This window comes from Pelophylax lessonae (genome assembly GCF_965119305.1).
Source record: "Pelophylax lessonae genome assembly, chromosome: 3".
NCBI lineage: Eukaryota > Metazoa > Chordata > Amphibia > Anura > Ranidae > Pelophylax > Pelophylax lessonae.
The window spans coordinates 442,649,664-442,672,373 of NC_138770.1; the positions used below are offsets into that span (position 1 = coordinate 442,649,664).

The following is a 22,710-nucleotide window of genomic DNA, read 5'->3' on the forward strand; positions in this document are numbered from 1 at the left end:
TTATCGCGCTGCCTTTTTGGCCTATCCTCTGCTCCCATGTTCAAAAGTTTTAGTACCCTTGCTTGCCCTCTTAGAACTCGGGGCAACCAAGTCCCAGGCTATCAAGAAAACCTGATGGGTTTATCTCCGAAGCTCTCAGAAAATGTCAACAATTCAGCCTTTGGCTGGGTGATGCATTTCAACAAGTCTGCCCTCTAGACTTCCCTGCCGGTAGAAATCTGAACCTGGACACATCCCAAGCAAAAGTCTTTCTTCAAGGAAAGAAAACTTTCTCTAAGAGCTCATGCTTAACAAATGAGATACTAGAGAAATCCCACAGTGAGATTTGCAATGAGAGTTCTAGGCGTAAAGGTCGTCTTCTTGAAGGCAGTACCTTTCGGCCAATTTCATTAAAGATCTCTCCAACAAAAAAATATTTTCAACATGGAAAAAGCAGGCCTTTTCCCTAGACTTATCCATGCTCTAATACAGCCAAGCAATATCTTTCTTATATGGTGGATCTCCATCCCAGCTCTAACACTGGGAATGCTCTTCCTTCCCTACAACATGAAAGTCCTTACAACAGACGCAGGTCTTTCAGATTGTTCAATCTTTGACAATCAAAGGACAATGCTCAAGAGAGGAAACCAAACCCCCCAATAGCATCCTGGAGCTCTGAGCAGTCAGTTTATCCCTACAGCCCTGGTCCCCTTCCTCAAGGGACACCCAATCCTTGCTGATTTTGTAGCTCTGGGTGCATGTTGGTCTCCTTTAAGTAAAGACCAATGTTTACACACACAGCAGCAATCTAGCCATGAGCAGGCTTTTGCACTACAGCTGGAAAAGATTTGCAAGCCCAAACAAATGTTTAACTTTGCAAGATTTATTTATTCTTTTTTTTTTTTTTGTGAAAGCTACGGTTTGGCTTTAAGAATGGTTTGTACAGTTTCTCGCTTCTGCTAATTTCCTTCCTGTAAGATTAAATTCTCATGCAGATCTTTGCTTAACCACTTCTGGACCAGAAGATTTTCCTCCTTTATGACCAGGCCATTTTTTGCGATTTGGCACTGCGTTATTTTAACAGACAATTGCACAGTCGTGCGACGCTGTACTCACATTAAATTGTCCTTTTTCCCCCACAAATTTAGCTTTCTTTTGGTGGTATTTGTTCACGTGTGATTTTTTTTTTTTTTTACATTTTTTTTTTGCGCTATAAACAAAAAAAAAAGCGACAATTCTGAAAAAAACAATATTTTTCACTTTCTGCTATATAACATTCCCAATAAAAAAAAATTTGAAAAATCTATTTTTTCATCATTTTGGGCCAATATGTATTCTACTACATATTTTCGGTAAAAAAATTCCCAGTAAGCGTCTTTTGATTGGTTTGCCCAAAAGTTATTGCGTCTACAAAAGATTTGTCATTTTTATTTTATCTTTTACTAGTTGTGGTGGCGATCAGCGGGACTGCGACATTGCGGCGGACAGATCCACCCCCTAACTGACATTTTTTACACTTTTGGGAGGATCAGTGATATTACTACAGTAATCAGTGCTAAAAATATGCACTGTTACTGTAATAATGACACTGGCAAGGAAGGGGTTAACCCAGGGCGATCAAAGGGTTAAATGTGAGCCTAGGGGGTGTTTTCTAAATGTGAGGGGGATGGGCTTGTGAAATCAGTACAGAGACGTTTGTTCCTAAATAGGAGCAACGCAGGAGCTCTGTATTGATTCCAGAGAGAATTCTCTCTTCACGGGGAGCGATCGCGGGACCGCTGTTCTCTCTTCACGGGGAGTGATCGTGGGTGCTGGTGGCAATCTCAGCCACCGGCCCTGTACATCGGCTTCCCCGCTGGCAAATGGGGAACCCTCAGGATCTCTCCTGTGAACCACCGTACAGGTACAGTGATTCCCGGGAACCTGCCACCATATATAGGCGGCGGCTGATAGGCAAGTGGTTAAAAATGTAATTATCTGGCATTGGTTTTGTTATATTTCTAGATATTTAATAATATTGTGGCATTTTCATTTAAAAGGGAGATTCCACAATTCAATATCTCCCAAAATGTAATTCTACAGTTTGGATTTATGTAATAGATCAAAGATGGGTGTTGGAGATACTGGTTATCACACTGATACACACAGAACACATGCTATAGTCGTGTATTGTTGGTAAGTACAGTATTTATCACATTGCTTTGTATCAGATTAACAAGTAAGGCGGAATGAGGCTTCTAAATCTGCTTAGGTCTATTACAGATATCATTAAACCAGAGTTTCCCTGTGAACATACAACAGAGTTTATTTTTAGGCTACATTCACACCTGAGCGTAGCGTTTTTGTGCGTTTTTACCGCGATTTACAGGCGTTTTTTGTTTGAATAGATACCAATGGAAAACGCCTGTAATCTGCCCAAAAAGAAGCTCATGTACTTTTTTGAGCGTTGGGCGTTTTGCTTACAGCGTCATAACGCTCAGATGTGAACAGGGGCCATTGAAATGAATAGGATTTGTCTTGTTGGGCGTTTTGAGAGCTGATCCTAGAGCAGATAAACTCCCCAAAAACGCCCCAAAACGCCTACATGTGAACGGAGCCTTAGGGATGCACAAACAGGGTGACAGAAATTATTCTTGATTAGAAGCATATACTTTCATTGATCTCACATAACTCTTGGTTTTGTTGTCTAGTGGATACTGTAAAAGTCAGAACTTTGCACAATCCAAACAGACCAAGACAAGACTTCAAATTTGAAATTACGTAGCACTAAACCTTAAATGTATTAGTTGCAGCTATTTTATTTACCATAATATAGCGACCATAAAACGTTGGACAATGCGGTTTGTAGAGCAACTCCAAGCAGCAGATCTCAAAGGGGTGTGAGCACCATCTCCTTTTTTTCCTAGATATTCTACAAAGAGCTAGGTTTACAATAAAGCAGACATGTAAAAAGATTGTCTATTTTGTAGAGCAAAGACCATGGTTCTTAATTACACACATTTTCAGTATGTTGTCAAAATACAAACATACGTGCAACTTCATTTTTAACTTAATGTGGTTGCAAAGGTTTTTTTTTTACCCTAACGCATTCTCTGCATTAAAGTGATTTGTAAACGATCACCTTGTAAAACAACCCATTTAGTTTAAAATTGAAATGAAGGGCAAAACATTTTTGTATAGATTATAAAAATACATTATAAATACTTTTTTTTTTTTTTTTCCCTGTTTTTATAAGTGGTCACATTCCCTCTGTTCTCAGCTGCATATGAGCTGGGGGCAGGAGAAGCAGCAGCACACTGAGCTCTCCAGTGAATGGCTGTGCAGCAGGGTGTGTCAGGACAAATCTGATTATTGGAGGAGAGCACACGGAGCTCCCAGCATAGCTAGAGAACTGACCACAGTGTGCTCTCCTGCTTAGTGTGGTCAGTTTTTATTAGGAAAGCAGAGGGACTAGCAGGAACACCAGGGATTTCACATAAAGGAAGCAATAAAAAGAGAACAGGAGACTTTCCCATTCAAGTACATGGTACAGCAGCCACATATCAGGATAATGAAGTTTGGGGTTACAAACGCTTTAAACTAAAAAAAAAGTTCCAAGATTAGCTACCTCCAGACCCCATAAATACTTACCTGAGCCCAATCTCAATCCAGAACTGTGCCCAAGCACTTCGCTGCTCTATCTCTTCCCACTGGACTTTGAGGCAGAAGCAGGAGCCATTGTCTACTGCTAATCAGATTCAGTGAGAGGAGTAGTGGGCAGGGCTGTACTCTGTGTTTTATATGCACACAGACCCCAGCTTGGGGGCTCCTCAGTGCAGTAAGTATAAGATGTTTTTTTTTTTTTAATAAAAAAAAAAAAAAATAGACTTTAGTAACGCTTGAACTAGATGTCCCATGATACTGCACAGATACAGCTAAAGGCACCATGTACAGCTTAGTGTTTTACCAGTGATGCAGCTGATCTAAGTATTGCTTGAGATAATCGAGCTGTTAATTGTTGTGTGGCTTTCATCAAATTCTTAAAAAAAAAAAAAAAAAAAAAATTGGATAACAGTATGACACACCACTCCAGATACCAGGAAGCAATACAGGAAACTATGGGTTTTGCACTCGGTTATTTTCCACTAGCTTCTCTGCTTCCTTTTTTTTTTTCTCCAAACAGCTAGATTATTTCTTTTGGATGTTTTATTTTTTTAATTGTTTTTATGCAAGAATTAAATTCAGTATATATATGACCATCTCACATATGTCCCTTCCAGCTGAATGTTAAGTGTTAAGCTGGCCATACATTTATACAATTGAAGAAAGAAGGGGTTTTCTTGGTGTCTCAGGCCAAGGGAATGGGACTTTATGGGCAAGTAGATATCAATTAAGCAAGGTGAGAAAATATATATATATAAAATAAATATATCAATTTATTACCAATATTTACATAGGTCAAAAATAAATAATATCATCTCAGTGTGAGCATTGGTGTTGGGTATGGGCCCAATGTGAAAAGGATGAAGAAAGAATAGGGATTCTAATTGAATCCGTGACATAAGTGCTATTTGTGACAGTTATGGATCTTGTCTCTGTATATCCCGTGTATATTCAGGTCACGGACCCCCCCGCGCGTGCGACCGGCGGACCCGATGTCCGCCGGCCACTCTGCGATCGGCGGGGGAGAGGGAGAAAGTCAGGCAGCTTGTGTAAACAAGCTGCCTGTCATTCTCCTCGCTGTATGAGAGCTGATCATCTGGATCTACTATGTAGATCCGTTGATCACTCTGCATACAGCTGAAGCCCCAGCCAATCACAGTTAGAATCACGCCCCTAGGGACACACACAGCCCCTCCCTCTCAAATAAAGTTAACCCCTTCACTACCAGTGTATTTTTACAGTAACAGTGCATATGTATAGCACTGATTACTGTAGAAATGTCACTGGTAACCCCAAAAGTGTCAAAAATGTCAGTCAAGGGTCCGATCTGTCCGCCGCAATGTCGCAGTACCGCAAAAAAAATCGCAGATCGCCGCCATTACGCGTTAAAAAAAAAAAACAACAAAAATGACAAAAATCTTTCCCTTAGTTAGTAAACGCAATAACTTTTGCGCAAACCAATCAAAATACGCTTTTTGCGATTTTTTTTTTACCAAACATATGTAGCATAAAACAAATTGGCCGAAAATTTTAAAAAATTTAGATTTTTACATTTTTTTGGGGGGAATTTCATATAAAAAAAAGGGAAAAATATTGCTATTTTTGCAAAATGGACGCTCTTTTTTTGTTTATAGCGCGTGATCAAAAAATCACACAGGTGATCAAATACCGTCAAAAGAAAGCTCTGTTTGTGGGAAAAAAAGGACGCCAAATTCGTTTAGGTACAGCGTCGCACGACCGCGCAATTCTCTGTTAAAGTCACGCAGTGCCGAATCGCAAAATACCCCCTGGTCGGAATGGGGGTAAAATCTTCCGGGGCTTAAGTGGTTAATTGTAATGTCATATCATGTCGAGATGTAAAGTCATATACTGCCATTGTTGGCTACTCACATCCAGATTGGGAGGTAATTCTATATGGGTATATGTTGTTCCTCCAGTAGTATCCTGGATGGTTCTGGAAGGGGGTATATGTATATAGTTGACATTATATCTTTCTGGGTAAGTAATTCATGTGGGTATTCAATGCCCAAATGGAAAAGGACTTACATTTGCAAGGTTTGAAAATGAATTGAAGGGAGGGAGGGAGGGTGTCTCTCCTAATACCGCAGTCCAAAGTGGGAAGCTGCCGCCAGTAATCCGTTTCTGCAAAGGGGGGGACCATGGGTTATATCCATGTAATGTTCTTCACAATACGATTTGGTGTATAAAAATATTTTATTTGTGACTTTGGTAGGGTAAAAAAGCATTCGTCCAAACTTACATTTTAGGAAAGGTATGGTATAGAGAGGAGGGGGGGGTGTGTAGAGTCCTTCGCCGCCGCTGGCAACGTCCGTCCTGTTCCCTCCTTCTGAGGGAAGTGAGAGTGGACGCCGGCTCCCCGGCCTTATAAAGCCGCTCGCGCATGCGCAATAAGCGCTGCACGTAGTCGGCTTCTTCCGTCAGTGACTCAGGCTCATTGTACTGCGCAAGCGCCTGGGTGATGCACGCGCAGCACGAGCCGGTCCTGACAGCTCGGCCGCCGACACGGGATATGTGAGATCTGGAAGGTAACCCAGCCGTGGCCGGCGGGTGTGGGGGAGAGATCTTGAATCCCTTTCCGTCTCAATGATGGCCCCTGTCCCAAGAAGGGCAGGGGCTTCCCGTGCCGGGTGCAGGATAGAGGGGGCCAGAGTGGTTTGCTTGTGAGACAAGATCATAGTATTATAGGAGACAGCAATTACACATAAATAAACAAAAAGAACAAAAAGGAAAAAAGGAATACAAATTCCATGTACATAACATTCTTATAGCTTGTTTTAACAGCAGTAACAATATATGGATGGATACACAGGGGAGTATCCCTAAGGGGGACATCAATGGGATATCCACAGGTCTTGGCAAATCCAAAGAGGGAGGGAAGGGGGAGGATTAAGCAGGAATTCCAAAGTAATGACATGGGTGTAATCTCGAGATTACACCAAGAAAACCCCTTCTTTCTTCAAGATATAGGGACGGAGGCAACACCTACTCATACCACTTAAGATGAAAAAACCCCACCCCCTCATACATTTATACAATTTTCTTAATCAATTTTCTTTAAGCCTCGTACACACGCAACGAATTTCCACCGAACGGTCGTCTGTCTTTTGTCCAGAGTGGTGTCTGTTGGTTGGAATGTGCTCTAGACTGCACACGAATTTTCCCGCACAACAGAATTCTACTTCAGAAGTGATGTCATGTGTTGGATTGCTTTCTTTGTGTTCTTTCATCTCTGAGCATGCCTAGTCTTGCTCATAAGATTTTTTCCCCATTGAAATCTGTACTAATGAGACGAAAATCGGACATGTTTTGACGGTCGACAAAAATTTTATAGCCTGCACACCAAGGATTTTTTTGGCCGAAAAGTCGGAGTCGGTTGTCGGAAGCATCATACTAACCAGACGAAAATCGACAGATCGGTCGTCGGACGAAAAATCCCGGCCGAATTTCGACTCGTGTGTACGAGGCTTTAGATTTACTTTCAACTATGTAGTGCAAGGGCCTTCCAAAAATGAACACAAAGGGGATCTGAACTCCTCCGTCTAGGCAGATCAGATTGGGGGGCAGTGGAGCTTAAATAGACAGCGAAATCCATTTACACCCGCCGGTCCATAGAACAGAGCAGGCTTTCCCTCTGCTCTGCTCAACAGGGTATCACCAGAAATATTCCCAGCTGGTCGTAATGGAGTCCACCCCATGTGAAAGGACCTAAATCCTGATACGATGGTTAGTGGGGAAATATTTAAAAAATGCAACAGGAGCAGTACAAAAAAACACAAAATTTTAAAGCATTTATAAATCCTCTTGCTTTCTATGCAGCTGAGAACAGAGTGAATGTGATCACATAAAAAAAGGGGAAAAAGCTAAGAGCCAGCCATTGAGCTTGCTTTGGTGAGGCACAGCCATGAGTGGTCAGATTGTTGGTATGCATTGGGAGTTGCCTATGGATTGATGTTGATTCAGCGGAGCGTTGTTGCATGCTAGGGCCATTACCTACTAATCAGTTCGGAGGTGGTTCACATAGCACTTGGAGGAGTTTTTTGAACAACACACTTGCAGTTCTTCATGTGTTTGGGACTGTTTTTTCTTTTCAATATTTACACATGGGACTCTTCCCTAAGGATTTTATTATGGTTGTATGAAATGGTTTCACTTTTTTGCTCTATGCATGGTTGCACAGTATCACTTTGTGTTTAGGGTCCATTCACACTAGCGTGACTTGTCAGGCGACTTGGCCGCCTGACAAGTCGCGGTCGGTCGCTCGCCATTGAATAGTACAGGACCCGTTTTAATAGGAGCGACACAAGTTGCTCCGACTTAGAAAAAGGGTCCTGTACTACTTTGGGGCGACCTGGAGGCGACTTGCATTGACTTCAATTATATGAAGTCCCTGCAAGTCACCCCGAGGTCGCGGTGCACGCTGTGCACCGCGACTTCACAGGTCGCCCCAGCAAGTAGTGTCACGCCAGTCTGAATGGACGCTTATTGTTCCTAATTATTATTTTTTTTTTTCACAAATCACAATAATTGCAGATATTTATCTGACATTTTTAATTTCAAGATAGCGCACTAGTACAGTAAACCCCCCTCCATCGCGGGGGTTACTTTCCTGACCCACCCGCGAAAAGTGAAAATCCGCAAAATAGAAAGACCCTATTTACATACACTCTAGGCATGTTTTTATAACTTTCACTGTACTTTTTAAAAGCATTTTAAGGTCTTTAAACACACTTTTAAAACAATTTAAACACATAAAAGATACTGAGAGACAGAGCTAGAGCAATAGAAAACACAAAAATATTTAACACGCTAAGCTGTCAGCCGCCGGCTTTGCTGTGGAGGCGGTTGCAGAGGACATGGCTGACAATGGAAGCCCTATAGTAAATCTGTGGGTGACGTCACTTCCCATTCATGTCACAGCCGTTGTCAGCTGTGTCCTCTGCAGAACTTCCACCACTGGAAATCAGATTGGATCGGCTTCAAAAAAGGTATGTATACTGATTTCTTCTTTACAGGGCTAGATAGGTTAGTGGTAGATCGTAGATGTCTGTAGATTCAGGGATTTTAGTGTTAGGGTGGACTTACACTTTAAGTACGGTTTTAAGGACAACTGGTTGATAGAACAAAAGTGGAGATTGTAGACTATCTCTACTGGGCATGGAATGCATGGTGTATTTGAAGGTATTGGGGGAAAAAAACATCCTCTAGGGGTATTGTATTCCTCCTGTAATTGTTGGAATGGTTTTAACATGGTTTTAGTGCACACTTGAGCTAAATTAACAATGCCTCTAGATTTCCATAGGTCAAAAGTTCCCAGCTTTGCCATTTCAGGTAAATAAGTATTATTCCATACAGGCATATAGTTGGAGCTCCCTGGGATCTCTAAATCCTATGTTAGTAGAAATCTATCCTTGAGGGTGGCATATCATTGAATCTCACACTGTCTGCAGGAAGTTCATTATTTTGATCTGCACTCCTTTAGATACTTTACCTTCCTCAGGTCCTGTGCCCCTTGAGGGATTATATGACTTGCTTGCTCAACAGGGATCTGTTTCTACTACTTTCCTATACTCCCAGACAAGCCTGACTGTTCCCAGTACTCAGGTTTATAGACTATCCACAACACCCATGAACATACATACATACATTAGTGCCAGGTTATATTTCTTAGCTTCTCCATGTAAAAACTTTACAGAGGAGTCCGTGTCCTAATAATATTTTAACATTTTCTTTTTTTTTTCTCAGGTACTAAGCCAAAAATCCCCTCACATTTATTCTTTATGTACAGTGGATCCGGAAAGTATTCACAGCGCTTCACTTCTTCCACATTTTGTTATGTTACAGCCTTATTCCAAAATAAAATAAATTCATTATTTTCCTCAACATTCTTCAAAAAATACTCCATAGGCTCCTTTCACACGGCCGCTCCGTGTGAAAGGTCCGCTGCGGGACTTTATTTTTTTTTTTTTCCACGGAGCGGATGACATTTCTGTCATCCGCTCCGTGTGCCCGCATATCATCCCATCCGTTTGCGGATGATATGCGGACCTAATGTAAGTATATGGCACTGCGGATGTCAGCGGATGACACCGCTGACATCCGATTTTCCTTCCTTTCCGTTTTTTACACGGATGGAAAAATGGGGTTCTGTTCCATTCCAAAAAACGGAACAGAACTGAAAGGAGGAAAATCGGATGTCAGCGGATGGTATTCCGCTGACATCCGCAGTGCCATTCACTTACATTGATGTCCGCAAATCATCCGCAAAAAAATAGGATGATTTGCGGACACACGGAAAGCAGCGGAGCGGCCGTGTGAAAGGACCCTTAATGACAACAGGAAAGATGTTTGTTTGAAATCTTTGCAAATTTATTAAAAATAAAAAACAAACAAAATCACGTGTACCTAAGTATTCACAGCTTTTGCTCAATACTTTGTTGAAGAACCTTTGGCACTAATTACAGCCACAAGTCTTTTTGTGTATGATGCTACAAGCTTGGCACACCTTCTTTTTTTTTTTTTTTTTTTGCAGTTTCTCCCATTCTTCTACGCAGGACCTCTCAAGCTCCATCAGGTTGGATGGGGAGCGTCGGTGCACAGCCATTTTCAGATCTCTCCAGAGATGTCCAATCAGGTTCAAGTCTGGGCCACTCAAGGACGTTCACAGAGTTGTCCCGTAGCCATTCCCTTGTTCCTTTGCTGCGTGCTTAGGGTCAATGTCCTGTTGAAAGATCAACCTTTGCCCCAATCTGAGGTCCAGAGCACTCTGGAGCAGGTTTTCATCAAGGATGTCTCTGTACATTGCTGCATTCATCTTTCCCTCATGATTAGTACCCCAGCTCCTGCCACTGAAAAACACCCCCACAGCATGATGCTGCCGCCACCATATGTAACTGTAAGGATGGTATTGGCCAGGTGATGCGTGGTGCCTGGTTTCCTCCAGACATGACGCTTGCCATTCAGGCCAAAGAGTTCAATCTTTGTTTCATCAGACCAGAGGATTTTGTTTCTCATGGTCTGAGAGCCTTTTGGCAAACTCCATGTAGGGCGGTCATGTGCCTTTTATTGAGGAATGGTTTTCATCTGGCCACTCTACCATACAGGTCTGAGTGGTGGAGTGCTGCAGAGATGGTTTTTCTTCTGGAAGGTTCTCCTTTCTTCACAGAGAAATGCTGGAGCTCTGTCAGAGTCACCATCGGGTTCTTGATCACCTCCCCGACTAAGGCCCTTTTCCTCCGATCACTCAGTTTGGCAGGGCAGCCCGCTCTAGTAAGAGTCCTGTTTGTTCCAAACTTCTTCCATTCTCGGATGATGGAGGCCACTGTGCTCCTTGGGCCCTTCAAGGCTGCAGAAATGTTTCGGTACCCTTCCCCAGATCTGTGCCTCGATACAACCTAGTCTTGGAGGTCTACAGACAATTCCTTGGACTTCACAGCTTGGTTTGTGCTCTGACATGCACTGTTAACTGTGGGACCTTACACATACCTATAAATCATGTCCAATCAATTGAATTTACCACAGGTGGACTCCAATCAAGTTGTAGAAACATCTCAAGATGATGAATGGAAACAGGATGCACCTGAGCTAAATTTTGAGTGTCATTGCAAAGGCTGTAAATACTTATGTACATGTGATTTTTTTTTTTTTTTTAATAAATTGTCAAAGATTTCAAACAAACTTCTTTCATGTTGTCATTATGGGGTATTGTTTGAAGAATTAGGAGGAGAATAATGAGTTTAATCTATTTTGGAATAAGGCTGTAACATCATAAAATGTGGAAAAAGTGAAGCGCTGTGAAGACTTCAGGTGCACTGTAAATACAGCATTGTGGGAGGTACTCTTTTTTTTGTCATATTCCCTCTTGCTTTGTTGTTCCTTACTACTTTTCTGTGTGGAAGAATCTGGATTTCCGACATGTTAAAAAATGGATCCTTTTCAGGAAATCAGTTTCAGAATCTAATTTAGGTGGTTTTTATACCTTTTTTATTTTATTTTCTTGCTGGGGAGATTTTTCTTACAAATGTATCCTTTTCCCTAATCCTTAAATCTAGTTAAAGTGGTATTCCAGATAATAATTAAAAAATTTTACCCATTTTTTTTTTATATGAAGAATATAGAAAACATTTATAGTAAGCACTATTTGAAATGCCTGATCAGAAAAAAAAGGCCTAATCAGACATTCAGCAACCCTCCTGTCTTTTATTGACAACGGTTGTCCTATGCACACAGCCACTTCCTCAAACCGTTGTCAGACCCTTTTTAAGCAACAATATCTAAGCCCCGCCCCTTTCAGACGTCACATTAAAAAATAAAACAAGCCACTGGCGCGTAATAAAAATAAATAGATGTGTAAAAAAATTAGGGTAATTGGCGCTGCCAATCTATAAAGTGCAATCAGTGGAATAAATAAATGTAAAACCTGTAGTGTGATGATTACACAAACATAGTGGTGTGTAAAAATAAAACAATATAAAATGTAGTTGGGTGTACAATTTCAATTAATATGCAATCAACAATATATATAGTGCAATATTGATGAAATAGCCCACAAGAGGCGTGAAAAAAAGTGCAAGGTGCGTATCAGAAATAATAAAAGATTAATAAAATGAAGAAAATGCAAAGTTCATACAACTAATAAAGTGCAATGTAAATATATGACCAGCAGAGGGCGTCACTAAGTGCAAAAATGCATCTTAATAAATAAATAAATAAGTGGTCTAATGAACCCAAAATTAATGGATTAATGGAGAGAGTGCAATAAAGTAATAAATGTGGACAGTGGATGTGCAGTGCAAAATAGTAGCACTGTAAGATAAAGATGAAAATTAGGCACAAGAATATGCTAATGAAAATATAATAGGTGAAAATGAGCATATAAATACGCTATTAAAAATAATAAAGTGAGTGAATAATGCGCCATATAGGTGCAAACTAGTGCACAAAAAGTGTGGCTGGAAATGAAGTCCAATAAGCCAATATAGAAAAAAAGAAAACAAATTAGTCCATGTCTTGGTGGGTGTGCAGAGAAAGTGAAGATGACCTTACGGTGACCCCAAGGTGGGTGACTGGCGAGGTGTGGGGTGACCCCTAGTAAAAAGACCTACTAACCAGATATACCCACCCCACACAGGGGTATAGAGCGGGTATTTAGGGTATGGCTGGGTGCTCCTTCCTCTGGCTCCTTAATTCCCTTCTGTGTAGGGGGAGATGTAATGGACAGCCAATGGTGATCCCTGATGTCCCAAAGGAGAATGGGTTTAGTGGGGTCCTCTCCTAATGAAATGAGGTCCGGCGGTCCGTGGGTGAGGTCCGGTCACTCAGAGGTACATGGGTGGGAGGGTCACATAGGGCAAAGAAAGGCTCGATAGTGTGATATCGATTAACACCTTTATTAGATCAATACATACAAGATGGGTACTCACATTTAAAAAATCAGTTCCGAGCGAGAAAATGGCGTCCTGGAACGCAATGCGTTCCACCAGGATACCGGAAGCGGAAGTGATGTAACGGCGCTGTACGCGTTTCGTCATCTGACGTCTTCTGCAGCGCTGCGGAAGACGTCAGATGACGAAACGCGTACAGCGCCGTCACATCACTTCCACTTCCGGTATCCTGGTGGAACGCATTGCGTTCCAGGACGCCATTTTCTCGCTCGGAACTGATTTTTTAAATGTGAGTACCCATCTTGTATGTATTGATCTAATAAAGGTGTTAAACGATATCACACTATCGAGCCTTTCTTTGCCCTATGTGACCCTCCCACCCATGTACCTCTGAGTGACCGGACCTCACCCACGGACCGCCGGACCCCATTTCATTAGGAGAGGACCCCACTAAACCCATTCTCCTTTGGGACATCAGGGATCACCATTGGCTGTCCATTACATCTCCCCCTACACAGAAGGGAATTAAGGAGCCAGAGGAAGGAGCACTCAGCCATACCCTAAATACCCGCTCTATACCCCTGTGTGGGGTGGGTATATCTGGTTAGTAGGTCTTTTTACTAGGGGTCACCCCACACCTCACCAGTCACCCACCTTGGGGTCACCGTAAGGTCATCTTCACTTTCTCGGCACACCCACCAAGACATGGACTAATTTGTTTTCTTTTTTTCTATATTGGCTTATTGGACTTAATTTCCAGCCGCACTTTTTGTGCACTAGTTTGCACCTATATGGCGCATTATTCACTCACTTTATTATTTTTAATAGCATATTTATATGCTCATTTTCACCTATTATATTTTCATTAGCATATTCTTGTGCCTAATTTTCATCTTTATCTTACAGTGCTACTATTTAGCACTGCACATCCACTGTCCACATTTATTACTTTATTGCACTCTCTCCATTAATTTTGGGTTCATTAGACCACTTATTTATTTATTTATTGAGATGCATTTTTGCACTTAGTGACGCCCTCTGCTGGTCATATATTTACATTGCACTTTATTAGTTGTATGCACTTTGCATTTTCTTCATTTTATTAATCTTTTATTATTTCTGATACGCACCTTGCACTTTTTTTCACGCCTCTTGTGGGCTATTTCATCAATATTGCACTATATTTATTGTTGATTGCATATTAATTGAAATTGTACACCCAACTACATTTTATATTGTTTTATTTTTACACACCACTATGTTTGTGTAATCATCACACTACAGGTTTTACATTTATTTATTCCACTGATTGCACTTTATAGATTGGCAGCGCCAATTACCCTAATTTTTTACACATCTATTTATATAGTCATCGGACTATAGTCTTGGGTAGGCTGCAGCCGACCTGTATATACATTTTTTAATCCTTTGATAACCTTAGCGCGGATTTTATCTTTATTTAATAAAAATAAATAATTTACACAGTAGGGCTGGCAGAAAGTCTGGCCCTGGATGCAGGGAGAACTGTCAGAGTAGCTGGAAGTGCTCTGGGGTGTCAGTACAACTCACACTCCACAATGCCCACCAATGTGCCTAATGATCTAGGGGTCTTGTCCAGGTTCAGAAAGTAACTAGCTGACCTGAGTGCAGAGAAAATTGTCCTAAGCAGCCTGAAAACACTGGGGGAGCAGAAAGTTGAGCACTCAAATCACCTTCTGCCTGTTCTGCAGAGTTCTAACAATGGAAAGAACAAAGCCACAGGCTTGCATATATAAGCACACAAAGGTTTGGTCCAGAAGTTGGTTGATAAGGCAATGGAAACTTGCTGGCTGGGCCCTGGAGACTAGATGCAGAGGGGACCGTCAGAGAAGGGCTGGAGTGTACTCTCCCTACTTCCAGCACTCCAGGCCATCTCTTTGCTCTTTTCTTAAAACAGCAAACCTTATATAATAGATTCACATCACTTTCCATTATAGTAAAGACTGCTGCCTCTTCTTTTTCCAAAATCTGAATGCTGATCTGTGGAGGTCACAGGAGAATAGTATACATTTGATAAAGATATAGTTTTAAAAATTATTTTAAAATTGTAACATTATTACTGGATTTATATTTGCCTACACTCACACAATTTAATCACAGGCCAAATATTCAAATGGTTTTTCCTTTTTTTCTTTTTCTTACCCTAGGAAGGCTTATGCACCTGTATGCTGTATGTGTGGACTGTTTAGAAGGAGTTCACAAAATCATCTGCATCAAATGCAAATCTCGATGGGATGGAAGCTGGCATCAGCTTGGAACCATGTACACTTATGATATCTTGGCAGCTTCCCCATGCTGTCAGGTAGGTTTTTAATCATTCTTAAAAACATAACAAATATTTGTTTTTCTTTGATTGATGTTGTTTGCTTTGTCTTAAGGTATTTATAAGAAAATTGATTTAAATCAATTCATCTTTGTGAGTGTATGAATCAGGCCCCTTTCACACTTGTGTGACTTAAAAGTTGCGCGATTTTGCTACAATTTTGTTGCCGTGATTTTGACTCGACTTGAAGCAATGCCTATGTCTTTGGACCTCAAAACGCATTAAAATCGGCCAAAAGTAGTGCAGGGACTACTTTGAAGTCGTACATAAATGAACGGTACTCATTGGAAATCATGGAGAACGACTTGTCATGCGACTTTGCAGTCCCAAATCGCAGGACAAGTCACACAAGGGTGAAAGGGGCCTCAGTATTAATTAGAAAAAAAAAGAACATGTAAGTACAGTGATTTTACAATGTGGGTTGTGCAGTTGGGCTCCCAATCCTATTAGTGCCTGAGCTGTGCACTGGAGAAATCTAGTCCAAGTAGCGCATAGTAAGCACTACCGATCATAAAAACTCCATACAAAGAAAGGAAGAAAATAACTAGTAGGGAATAGATGTAATTACAGGCATATAAGCACATAGAAGGGAATAGGCTTGAGCATTTCAGATCTTTGGGGATTCAGAAAATCTGTATAGCTAGGATGGGAACCAGACAAAAGTTAAGAGTTTAAGATGATCTAGGGGTGGGAGGAGAATTTTTCCTCTTTTCTTTCTTCTCTTTCTTTTTCTTCTCCTTTTTCTTTCTTTCTCCCTTTCTTTTCCTCTTTCTTCTCTTTCTTTCTTTCTTTCTTTCTTCTCTTTCTTTCTTTCTCCTATTTCTTTCTTTCTCCTCTTTCTTTTCTTTCTTTCTTTCTTTCTTTCTTTCTTTCTTTCTCCTCTTTCTTTCTTTCTTCCTCTTTCTTCTCTTTCTTTCTTCTTTCTTCTTTCTCCTATTTCTTTCTTTCTCCTCTTTCTTTCTTTATTTATTCTCTTTCTTTCTCCTCTTTCTTTCTCCTCTTTCTTTCTCCTCTTTCTTTCTCCTCTTTCTTTCTCCTCTTTCTTCTCTTTCTTTCTCCTCTTTCTTTCTCCTCTTTCTTCTCCTCTTTCTTCTCTTTCTTTCTTTCTCCTATTTCTTTCTTTCTCCTCTTTCTTTCTCCTCTTTCTTCTCTTTCTTTTCTTTCTTTCTTCTCTTTCTTTCTTTCTCCTATTTCTTTCTTTCTCCTCTTTCTTTTCTTTCTTTCTTTCTTTCTCCTCTTTCTTTCTCCTCTTTCTTTCTCTCTTTCTTTCTTTCTCCTCTTTCTTCTCTTTCTTTCTTCTCTTTCTTTCTTTCTCCTATTTCTTTCTTTCTCCTCTTTCTTTCTTTCTCCTCTTTCTTTTCTTTCTTTCTTTCTTTCTCCTCTTTCTTTCTCCTCTTTCTTTCTCCTCTTTCTTTCTCCTCTTTCTTTCTCCTCTTTCTTTCTCCTCTTTCTTTCTCCTCTTTCTTCTCTTTCTTTTCTTTTCTTTCTTCTCTTTCTTTCTTTCTCCTATTTCTTTCTTTCTCCTCTTTCTTTTCTTTATTCTCTTTCTTTCTCCTCTTTCTTTCTCCTCTTTCTTTCTCCTCTTTCTTTCTCCTCTTTCTTCTCTTTCTCCTCTTTCTTCCTCCTTCTTCCTCCTCCTCGTTTTTGTAAACTTTTTTTTTTTTTTTTCTTAACAGGTGAGGTAGAATTGGCTTAAAAACCAAAAAAAACACATACAGTTTTCAAATACAATATTTTTGTGATGGCGGGCCTTTACAATATAGTACCCAATTTATAACTGTAGCAGATATTTCCAGACACGTAAAAATATATACAGTCCATAAGCAGAAATGTGAAAAACCTTTATGGTAACGTCGGTTAACCATGTTGTGACCCTAACTACAAGAATAGTATATTACTGGAATAATGTATGCATATTCATAACCTTACTTATTACTACTGGAGTGGAAAGATAATACCATAAGTTACCAGTGTTTATAGTGTTTCATTTTGCATCTGAAAGCAAATGAGCAAATCTGGAAACATATGTTGGGAATGCAGCACTTAGATAATCAATTCATTTAAAGCCTTTTATCAATATCAGTTACAATAAACTCAAGAACAAACATATCTGTGTGTTTTAAAATTAGTTTTAATAGCTGCATGAGTTTTTTTTTTTTTTTTTTTTTAATTAATCTGTGTCTTGTGGTAGCAGGTGTGTGTCAGAATAGTTTGGGAGAAACCAGCCCTGTATCTTCATATGAAAGACCAAAAAGGAGAGGGGAAAAGGTTAATCTCCTAATATATTGGACTTTTAAATAGCGACTCCCAAATGGAAAAACAACCTAATAGATATCTTGTTAAAGTACAAAAATGCATTTATTTAATATCCACAGTCATACACAAAAAAACTCATAGCATGTAAGGCCATAAACAGACATAGGGCCCATAAGAACATTATACATACAATGACATAAAAAATGTATAACGGATAAAAGTGCATGATGTGGCAACATGTTTTGCGGCCTAAGTATTCCGCTTCCTCAGGGCCTCTGCCATCTGTATACACTTCACAAACATCTAATATGTATATCACAAATAAGCAGATAAGGGAAATGAGGGTGAAAAATGGGGAAAAGAAATTGTAGTCAGATGTGTTCCAGTCAGGGGGAGACAGATATAATTATCCGTCACAGGGTGCGTAAAGGCTCACCACTATAAATTATGGGGTTTATCATACCGCCCATCATAAAAGGTAAGGAGAAGTGTCCTCCATAAAGTATATAGGCAAACCACCCACTTAGAGAAAGACAAGTGTATGTGGGATTAGCAGCATGATGCCTGGGTCTCCCAAAACCCCACCAAATCAAAAGTGATATGGTCTACATCACACCTCGCCCTCTCCTAATCTCTATAACATGAGAGACAGGTAATTCTATAGCTCCCAACAGAGAACTGGTGAAGCTGAAATTTTTAGTTCAGTGCACAGAAAGTTTTAGGATTTCTGGCAACATCAGCAAGTATTTTTGTGTATGCCTGATGCAAAAAAAAAAATAGGTAGTCACCACCTAGGACTGGCAGCGTATTACATTTTTATTCTTGAGTTTGGATATTTTACATTGACTAGTTAAGAGTGAATGTTTCTTGTACAGTGTTTGGTACTAAATGTATATTTGATTTCATAAAAAGTATCATGTATTTCTTCTCATTTTTCCTTTTTGACACAGGCCAGACTGAATTGCAAGCACTGTGGAAAGCCTGTCATTGATGTACGCATTGGAATGCAGTATTTTTCCGAGTACAGCAACGTTCAACAGTGTCCACATTGTGGGAATTTAGACTACCATTTTGTGAAGCCATTCTCCTCATACAAAGTACTAGAGGCTTATTGACAAAAGCTTTGTTTTAGTAATAGCCATTTTATAGGTATTACTACTTTGTTACAAATCTTTTATAGGAAATATTCTGTGAAAACAAACTTCTTTTCTAATTAAAAAAAAAAAAAAAAAGTTGCAGCTTTTTTTTCTTTGTATTGTGTTACAAAAACTTTGTAAATAGTATTTAGATTTCCCCTGATGGCTTGGGGAATGTAAAATGGAAATTTGACGGGTGAATGTAAATTTATGCCAGCAAAGTGTATTTTTTCTTTCCTGTTTAAAGTGAACCTGTGCTTCTAGAAATAGAAGAGCTGTCATAACTGACTTTTTTTTATTGGTACAAGTTCCAGGGTCGTAATCTTAACCTAGATTGTCAATGATCCATTACAAGTATACAGTTGAAGTTGGTACTACATATTTGTTCCAGGACTGTGAATCACTCCTTAGTATATAATGGATGATGATAATGGCCTTGGTGCTTGCACCTTTAAAAAACAAGTCAGCAATGGCATCTTCCATATTTCTATGGTGATGGCTTCCCTTTTATGGGTTTGATAATAGTTATCGAATTTCTGTTTAATAGAAAATAACCTTTGTGATTAAGCACTTAAAAGAAATCACTTTTCACCAAAGTAAACTTGGCCATTTTTAAAAATGAATTTGATATTTAAAGCTGTTTTGCTTTTTTTAACTAGCCTTTTTCCTATTGAAAAAAATAGGAGCAAAGTTTGATGCCAGTTTTATATGTTTGGATTTGCATATAATATAAAAGTGATGATGAATATGAATCATTTTCTTGCCCAAAGCACTTCCGATAAGGTGATGGTCAATCTAAGATATCGATCATTCATTTTCTTTATGGACATTCTATTCTTCATTACCATTTTTACTTTTGTTGTGTCTGTGGTACTAAACCTGTTTGTTTTTCTGAAGAGCACTGAAAACTTTTTTTGTTTCTATAGGGTGCTGTATTTATTTTATTAATGAATAAATAATAATGTCCTACAAATGTAAAGATGAGAAGCCAGAATTTCGAATCATATGTTTGATATGGAATTGTATTTTTTAGAGGGGCAGTACTGAAACAGTTTATTTTGTTTTTTTAAGGAAAGGACACATTAGTCCAAGTATAACATTTAGAGCCCATTCACACTGATCCGACTTGGACAGCGACGTGTCAGCCTGACAAGTCGTGGTCTGTCGCGCTCCCATTGTTCGGTACAGGAACCGTTCTAATAGGAGCGACACAAGTCGCTCCGACTTAGAAAAAGGATCCTGTACTACTGGCGACCTGGAGCAACTTGCATAGACATTCATTTTATGAAGTCCGTGCACGTCGCGCCGAAGTCGTGCCGCTGCAGTGTGAACCGGCACTTAGAGATATGTTAGTACACCAATGATTCCCATGACATACAATTTAGAGATTAAAAATATGCAAAAAGTAGGAAATATTCAGTGTGATTAGTAAGGCTAAGTGCAGTAACCATTAGGTTGCTGAGTGTTTAATTTCACATTGGTAAATCCTAAAATTCTTATGTGGCTGCTGCACTCTGCACTTTACTATTTTGTACCGACTTATTTATTAAGCCTGTGTTTATGTGGCCATCTTCATTGCACAAAGAAAGACAATCTGAAACACTGGAGGTTATTTACTAAAGCTGGAGAGTGCAAAATCTGGTGCAACTCTGCATTGAAACCAATCGGTCTCCAGGGTTTATTGTCAACGCTTAATTAAACAAGCCAAAGTTAGAAGCGTATTCTGAGTGCACCAGTTTTAGTAAATCCCCCTCAATGTCTCATTTGGGTGGAGTTCCACAAGTTAAACATTATTACTGATTATTTTTACTTGTCATCCAAGATTAAACACAATTGTGTGCATCTTTTGAATTTAGCATGTCATTGCAATAGTTAGGCTCCTTGCCCAAAGTCTACAACAGGAGGCTGAACGCTGTACGGTGTGGTACCTGCGTTTAGGGCCCAATGCATTCATAGATCTGGTATACAGAAGACCTGTGTTTTTGGACCTTTATCTCTAAACGTAATGTGGGTACCACTCTGTACAGCCAGCCACAACCTGCCGTAGACTTGACAGACTGTTTGCAGGCTGGGAGGTACAAACCTCTCTTAGATGGCCCTATATGAAGGAGCCTAGGGTAGTTCTCATGCCAAATACCCAAGTATATGTGTGTGGGTCAGACTCCTCCAATCTAGAAATTATGTTCCGGAATCATTTTCTAATTTGTGCAGTTCCACCCAAACTAATTTTGTTTTTAATGTTGGTCGAAATAAGTAAAGTATGTACCAGGTGAGGACAAATTTACAAAATAATAGTTGGGATTGTGTTGGTTATAATGCAAATTTACTCTGCGGAAGTTTTTTTTTTTCTTTTTTTTTGCCACATAGACATCTACGCCCAATGTAGCATTTTTATTGGTAAAACAGTCAAAACTGACTCCTGTAATTTTAAATATTAACAGCTGAATAGTAGCTGTTGAGCTGATTTCTCCATCATTGCTATTCAGAACCGTAAAGAAGCACACAGCCACCCTGATGATATACATGGTCATTCACAAATGATAATATATGGTGAGACATTTTCTTTAGTTTACTGTTTGTGATGGTCTTTGCTTATGCTTACATTCAGAGCATTAACTACAAGCAGTAAAGTATCCAGGTTCCAACCAAACCAATTCACATTTTTCACTTTTTAGCTGTCTATAGTAGCAGAACCTCAACACATTGGATTTAAAAGAGTTCAGCGCTGAATAACCCAGCTGATGGGGATAATGAAGCATTCTAATAGGACAAATGCTTGGGAAGTTAAGGCCAGGTTCAAATAGGTTCGATTCAAATAGGTTAGGTTAAAATAATTCAGTTTTCACCTCATCCAATTCGCATGACATACGAGTATGACCAACTCTCTGCTCCTCCACTTCTGTGTCTGCTCCAGTTTACGCATGTACGGGGTGGCTGCGGTGCGAATTCCCAAAGGGTCTTGTGTGTTTTTGGGTCCGGTTCAGGTGCGAATTCAAACAAAAATGTGGACTTGAACTGGTGAACAGGAACGCACTGGACCCCTGGCTGGAAATCGCAACCACAAATATGTGAACCTGGCCTAGGACAATCTTTTTTGAAGAACATGGGAAATAAATTTGTAATGTCTGCCCCACGCATCAAGATTTCTAATTTCAAGTCTAACTGTAAAGTCTCTAAACTGCACTATAGACAGACTTGGAAAAACAATAACTATAGTTATGTATCCCTTAAAGCTGCCTCGTAGCCTTACCTTCAGTCTTAGAGTTGTTCAGACTCTACGGTGCTGAAATAGTTTACTCTGATTTTATTGTGCTTTTCACAGTCTGCACTGGAGGCCCATCAGATGTCCTACATGCACATGAACTAACAAGGAACATAATGACAGGATGACAGAGAAGAAAGATAACCTTCTCAGTCTGCTGTGTCTTCTAACTATCCAATTAGAGGCTTTTGACAGCCAAAAGTTGTTTTTTTTACGGTACATTCTTATAGTTTTGTTAATGGCCATGTTAATATCTTGTTGGTAAGGAAAAAAAAGTTTAACTGGCTGTCTTTTCCTTGTCTTTTTCTCATTTCTGTTCTAGGATGAAACATTTTGGATCAGTTTACTAAAGCATAATGCTTGCAGCATTTTCATTAATTAAGTGCATTAGTTGCTATTTTTTTATGGATGAAAATGGTTTTATCAGCTAACTAAATGTTTTTTTTGCACAAATCACTTTAATTTACCGCATGCACATAAAATTATCACTTTTTGTGTTTTATAGGGGAAGGTCAATTCACATAAGTACACAGATTATTGCTTCTTAAAATATTGCTCGCTTCTAGGTGGTGCTAGCTGTAGGTGTTTTGGGGAAAAACGGAAATTGATACTGTTGCCTAATAAAGTCTTTTTCTTCCAAACATTTCCCTGATTAATAATGCGATGAGCCAA

The 22,710-nt window shown here is 39.7% G+C and overlaps 1 protein-coding gene across 1 annotated transcript in view; it reads left to right on the forward strand.

Moving 5' to 3' along the window:
* The window catches only part of HECA (hdc homolog, cell cycle regulator), an 85,859-nt gene extending 66,447 nt beyond the window's left edge, over positions 1 to 19,412 (forward strand). Inside the window, exons 3-4 of the mRNA XM_082252267.1 lie at positions 15,209 to 15,363; positions 18,591 to 19,412. Coding sequence (XP_082108393.1) covers positions 15,209 to 15,363; positions 18,591 to 18,755 — 320 coding nt within the window. The 3' untranslated portion in view covers positions 18,756 to 19,412. The remainder of the gene's footprint in view (positions 1 to 15,208; positions 15,364 to 18,590) is intronic.
* The last annotated feature ends 3,298 nt before the right edge of the window (positions 19,413 to 22,710 follow it).